Raw genomic sequence first — 6,885 nt, forward strand, 5'->3', positions numbered from 1 at the left:
CACACAGCACCAGCCCCCTACAGGCAGCGAACCACACACACACACACACACACACACACACACACACAACCACAACACACACCACACACCACACACACACACACACACACACACAACCACACCACACACACCACACACCACACACACACACACACAACACACAACACGTGGTGTAAGTAAGAGGCAGTCTGTGCTAATACTCGGAGCACACCGTCTGTGATGCAGGACAGTTAGAGATTAAACACGAATGTAGAACCAATGCATCTGTTTGACCTGATATAAAACCATTAACTGGCCAGGCTTAATCGTGTGGGTAAAAAACATCGTTAACCCATGAGATATGATCTGCTCCATAGACATTTGTAAACGCTCTCTGTCTCTCTCTACACACATAGCCAACACAAAGTGGGATTGATCATTTCAAAAGCACCCAACTCAAGCAGCCACAGACACACACACATGCACACCTCCACCACCACCACCACCATCACCACCTCACGACCACCTCCACCACCTCCACCACCATCACCACACCACCACCACACACCTTCACGACCACCTCCACCACCTCCACCACCACCACCACCACCATCACCAGACCACCATCACCACCACACCAATCCACTACCTTCACAACCACCTCCACCACCTCCACCACCACCACCACCACCACCACCATCACCACCATCACCAGACACCATCACCACCACCACCAACACCACCACCTTCACGACCACTCCCACCACCACCACTTCACCACCACCACCACCTTCACGACACCTCCACCACCACCTCCACCACCACCACCACCACATCACCAGACCACCATCACCACCACACCAATACCACCACCTACACACCACCTTCCACCACTCCACCACCACCACCACCACCTTCACCACCACCTTCACCACCACCACCTTCACGACCACCTCCACCACCTCCAGCGACCCACCACCACCTCCACCACCACCATTACCACCAGACCACCATCACCTCCACCCCACATCACCACCACCACCACCTCATCCACACCACCCATACCACCACCATCACCACCACCACCCATACCACCTACCATCTCCACCATCACCGCACCACCACCAACACCATCACCAGACCACCTTCACCACCACCACCACCACCATCACCACCACTACCAATATCACCACCGTCATGACCACCATCACCACCTTCACAACCACCTCCACAACCACCATCGTAGCCTCGCAGTTAAGAGCATTGGGCCAGTAACCGAAAGGTTGCTGGTTTGAATCCCCGATCCAGCAAGGTGATTCAGAGGGGTTGGGTTAAATGTGGAAGACACATTTCAGTTGAATGTATTCAGTTGTATAACTGATTAGGTTTTCCATTCCCACCTACCTCTCCCACTAGAGGTGTTATCCCATCAGCCTCAGTGACCCAAGCGTTCTTCTGTGTTCCTCGGTCATAGGCCTCATACGGCCCATTGATCCTCTTACTGATGGCTATTGCCGGGTCCTGAAAGACAACAACACAGCCTTTTACATGATATTCTTCATATTGACAGGTCGCTGGTTTGAATCCCAGAGCCAATCAGTGGAAACATTATGACAACATTTTCTTTGGCAAAACTGCACTAAACTCAACAAAAACATTTAAAAAATAAGCCTACTCACAACAGGCTATTATAGAGGGAAWGAGCCTTGATATGTGAGAAACGATTGGAATGGTTACGTGCATGGCATTTTGTCATAGGGTAGACTGCCCTCATGCCTAGGCACAGGAAGATGATTTCCAATAGGCCTAGGTACAGGAGTGATCATTTCCCCCTTTCCTTTCCCTTTCATATGCCCGGGACCAAATAAAACATGTTTTTTTTTATTTTACCTTTTTTAAACTAGGCAAGTCAGTTAAGAACACATTCTTATTTTCAATGACGGCCTAGGAACAGTGGGTTGACGGCCTTGTTCAGGGGCAGAACGACAGATTTTTACATTGTCAGCTCAGGGATTCGATCTTGCAACTTTTCGGTTACTAGTCCAACATTAACCACTAGGCTACCCTTGCCGCCCAAGTATTTTCACTCTGCATTTAACTTAACTATCAACTCTATAATTTCTGGGTCAGCTTTAAGTAACTTACTGCAATTAGATTTAAACTAAAATGGGCAGACATTGCATTTCTATAGCAGAAAACTATTGCTCAAGCAATCATTTTCCCAGAACTGTCTGGGAGGCGAAATATTTTTAATAATGCATTTGGGATGTTCAATTAATTCGCACAAAACTTATAAACAAAGTATTCACTATGAAAGTAGGCTCTTCATACATAGGCTATGCGCAGCACGTCATTCAATTTATCCAATCAGTTATTGTTTTCTTGCTAAAACCGCACTGGACTAGAATTATCAAAGGACTTTGTAGTTTGCCAAAAAAACAGTTAATTTAGTTAAAACGGTTAGTCAATGTCCAGATTTCAGTTTCCTTTTAAGCCATCTAAACAGTAGGCTCCAGTTCCCTTGCCGTGCAATAGGCCTATTTGAAGTCCTGTGTCGAATTTGTATAGCACCTAACACAGCCAGAACACTGGCACTGCAATCATCCTCCTTARCTCGTCACCAAATCTTTTCAAAACATTACTTTTCTGTCCCCCCCCCTTCTCATTATTTTCAACTCTCCTTTCACAGCTTTTGTCTTATTGAATTAAACTTTGACAATGTATTTTTTGCCTCTGTGACGTTGACTTCTTCTGCCCGTTCCCAAAAGCATTATTTGCCAATTGGCTGTGTAGGCAATTTGGCGCGCATACAGTTAACCCCTAAAGTTTAGGTTTACGTACTAATACCAGACAGCCTAAAATAATGAAAGAAAAACCTCAAAGTAGCCTATAGATATAAATTGCACAGGAATGATACATTTATGGATTATTTAAGGTATTGTTTTCTCTTTAGTCAACCCGCTCTTCAGCCACACAATAGTTACATTTTAATGACCATAAACCCGTCCCTGCGGATATACCCACCCGGACTGCGGCTACGAGTTCACCCATGCATCACTAACGCACGCATATATGCAAGGAGAACAAGGAAGTCATACCGGTAAATACAAGTTCCTCAAAGGTAGAGAAAATATAAACAACAACTTAACTCGAATGACCTACGAGGGATATGCCTGACATATTGCCAAATCGCGGACTACTCGGAATCCTATCTGGAGAGTTCACAAACTACATTTACAAATTCAATGCGACATGTTTTACGCCTATAATCAAATACATTAGCAACAACAAACTCAGCAAAACACTCGGATTAGACGACTTCAAACCGTATAAATAATAGCAAAGTTACAATAGTGCCACTACTATTGAAATGTAAATATGTTTTCATTCAACATGCACATTTTGAACTTGTAGTGACATAGTTTACTGTAGAACCAACAAATTGTTGTCAAAAACTAGTCAAGCACATCAACTGTAGGCGGCAGGTTAGATCATTGGGCCAGTAACCGAAAGGTTGCTAGATCGAATCCCCGAACTGACAAGGAAAAATCTGTCATTATGTCCCCGAACAAGGCAGTTAACCCACTGTTCCTAGGCCGTCATTGTAAATAATAATTTGTTTTTAAATAACTTGCCTTGTTCAATAATATGTATTTTTTTCTTCCAAAAACGGTCTGTTTCTTACCAATATAAGAATGTATTTCTGTCCCTTCTCGTGCATGTAATCAGCGAACTGAGGGAGGTCTTTGAATTTGACTTCATCATAAGTGAAGTCCTTCTTATCTTCCATATAGTCAATGTCAGTGTACTGGATGTCCTGGGAGAGAAGAGAAGCAGATAGAGAATAGTCGTGCATTCATTATGGCTATAGGAGTTGAATGTTAGTGTCATAATCACACAGTATTTGTCTCAAACCACTCAAACTGTATGTATCATTGCATGTTTTACATATATTTAGTCAAAGCCACTCCAATATTATGGTCTTAGCAGCATGGCTTAGTAAATACATTGACCCTTGGCATGTGTTTACTGCAGTGCAGTTTGTCCACTCTTATCTTATCTTTTAAATCCTTATCTTTTAAATCCTAACTTCAAATATTAATGTCTTACCATGACTGAAATGTTTTCCCTTAAATGTATATTTACATCTTAGTATGAATGTAATGCATATAGAACAGTGGTGTAAAGTACTTAAGTAAAAATACTTTAAAGTACAACTTAAGTCGTTTTTTTTGGTGTATCTGTATTTTACTTTACTATTTATATTTTTGCTAACTTTTACTTTTACTCCATTATATTCCTAAAGAAAATAATATGCTTTTTACTCTGCACATTTTCCCTGACACCCAAAAAATACCTGTTACATTTTGCCCGGAAAATGGTCCAATTCACACACTTATCAAGACAACATCCCTGGTCATCCTTACTGCCTCTAAAATGGCAAACTCACCAGACACAAATGCTTAGTTTGTAAATGATGTCTGAGTGTTTGTGTGCCCCTGGCTATCCATCAATTAAAAAATAAATAGTCCCGTCTGGTTTGCTTAATATAAGGAATTTGAAATGGTTTATACTTTTACTTTTGATACTTATTAAGTACATTTTAGCAATTCCATTTACTTTGATACTTAAGTATATTTAAAACCAAATACTTTTAGACTTTTACTCAAGTAGTATTTTACTTGGGGACTTTGTCTTTTACTTGAGTCATTTTCTATTAAGTTATCTTTACTTTTAATCAAGTATAATAATGGAGTAATTTTTCCACCACTGATATAGAATTATTCAGAGACTATGCATCCAATCAAATGTTTGAAATTTAGCATAAATTAAACACATCTGCTCAGATATTAGCATATTTTACATTAGCTTAATGCATTCCCCTCACACATATTTGCATCTTAGCATAAGTTAAACACATCTTCTTTAGCATAAGCCTGCTGGCATGCCTGCAAGTTGCATGCCTTCATGTGAGTGCTAGTGACTTGGCTAATGTGTTGCGGAACCTTGGGAGGATTCTAGAGTGTTAGCACATTCTGTTTTTGGTGTGGGCCTTGATTCTGTGGCTTGGCAGTCCCTCTCCGTATCACTCTAACAGATGGTTCCCAGTTCCTGCCAGTTCCCTCCTAATGGTAATCAGTTCCAGATGTATTAGGATAATGTGATAATGCCCTCTGTGGTCTATCTGATCTCTATCAAATATGTCCCTCAATATAGCCGCTGTCATCCAGCTGTATCTTAATGTCAAAGGCGGACATTAAGGACGTGGTTATTAAAAAAAATCAAAGAGCAAATAGTAAGCTTGTTTTGTCAGAGTTTTTTTTGTGATCGTTTGTGTCAAAGTTTGACCTCTTGATTGTCTTGGAGGTTAGATAAATCCTCGCTAGGAGCTGATGAGTTTTCATCGGGTAAACATGTCTCCCGACTGCAGGATACTCCTACAGACCGTCACACTCTGACAATTTGACATGGAACAGGATTCTCCCAGAGAGCAAAAGGTCAGGTCCCTGCTGCCTGTCCAGCTCTGATAGAGAACTTCATATCTCTAGTCTACAGCTGAATCCTATCTGGTGGTAGGTGGATTACAGTCCTTTGCTTATAGCTTTCAGTGTGGAACTGATTGCTAATGATTCCTAGCGTCCAAGCAGTGTTTCCCTTACTTGTTGTAGGTGGGAGTTATTTACTAATCCGTTGCTCCCATTCTGTTATTGCTGAACATATACTGTAGGTAGATTTTCACTTTCTGATTCGCTGGTACCTCATGGTTTTCCATTGTTCTCTAGTTTCCCATATGCACTGGTTTCGAGCTCTAAGATAATGCCTTTGTTCCTAAATGGCATTCTAGTTTGTGACCTAGGTCCCTATAGAACCTAATAGTTCTACATTAAGGCTCTTACATATGGCAGGTCGACAGCTCGGTTCCTCTCCACTGTTTTCTTGACTTCATCTAGACTGCCGTAGTCCCAACGAGACAACTGGAATCCTAGAGACCAGTATGGAGGAATCATTGGCTTGCCGATCAGCTGGACACACACACACATACACACACACACACACYCACGCACACACACACACACAAAGGAAAGATGTATCATACACATATACTGATTCCAAATGTACCACTGTATCACAGCGCATTCGTGCCTATCACTTCCAAATGATCAGCTTCGTAGTGAAAGTCAGCGGAACCCTCTGTCTCACCTCCAGGAACTCATGGACCACCTGTTCAGGTGTGTCTCCTAGCAGGATGTAGAAGTCCAGAACTCCTCCAATGGTTCTGTAGGTTACCGCTGGAGCCGGCTGCAGCGTCACCTCTGGTTAAGGTCAATAAAACACAAGCACACAGTGTTGAGATATATTCTGATCTCTGGATTGGTTACATAGACACATCTGGACCAGGTGAGAGTCAATAAAACACAAGCACACAGTGTTGAGATATATTCTGATCTCTGGATTGGTTACATGGACACATCTGGACCAGGTGGGAACAACACCCTTCATGTGTTTCTGTTTTATTTACCCATAGCGTTGCTGTTCATCAGGAAGACTCCGAAGGACTTGCCACTCTCGTCCTCCAGACAAAGGAAATAGGGATAATGACCATAGAGGTTATGTGTCCCCTGGGGGATGAAGGAAAGAAAGGGATGAGAGAGAGAGAGAGAGATGGATCGAAGGTGAGGGGGTGGCGGTACAAACTAATCAGCTTACAAGACATTCAATTACCCGCCCTTTGGGAAGGAATGTACACACACACCGTGTTCACAGCAGCTGACAGACCCTGAGCTGTGCTCCTTATAGAATACATGCTGGTTTTGTGTGATGTTGGAGAATGATCGATGTAAGAAGTGTGTGTGGTGTTGTGTGTGTGTGTGTGTGTGTGTGTGTGTGTGTGTGTGTGTTGTGTGT

At 42.5% G+C, this 6,885-nt stretch overlaps 1 protein-coding gene across 1 annotated transcript in view; it reads right to left on the reverse strand.

Annotated features, from left to right (window-relative positions):
- Window positions 1-6,885, reverse strand: part of LOC112072389 (sucrase-isomaltase, intestinal-like) — a 78,486-nt gene that overhangs the window by 55,510 nt on the left and 16,091 nt on the right. The window contains 5 exon segments of the mRNA XM_070439780.1: window positions 1,384-1,500; window positions 3,665-3,796; window positions 5,877-6,002; window positions 6,181-6,293; window positions 6,500-6,599. Of these exon segments, the coding sequence (XP_070295881.1) occupies window positions 1,384-1,500; window positions 3,665-3,796; window positions 5,877-6,002; window positions 6,181-6,293; window positions 6,500-6,599 (588 nt within the window).

This window comes from Salvelinus sp. IW2-2015, unplaced genomic scaffold (genome assembly GCF_002910315.2).
Source record: "Salvelinus sp. IW2-2015 unplaced genomic scaffold, ASM291031v2 Un_scaffold1910, whole genome shotgun sequence".
Classification (NCBI taxonomy): Eukaryota; Metazoa; Chordata; class Actinopteri; order Salmoniformes; family Salmonidae; genus Salvelinus; species Salvelinus sp. IW2-2015.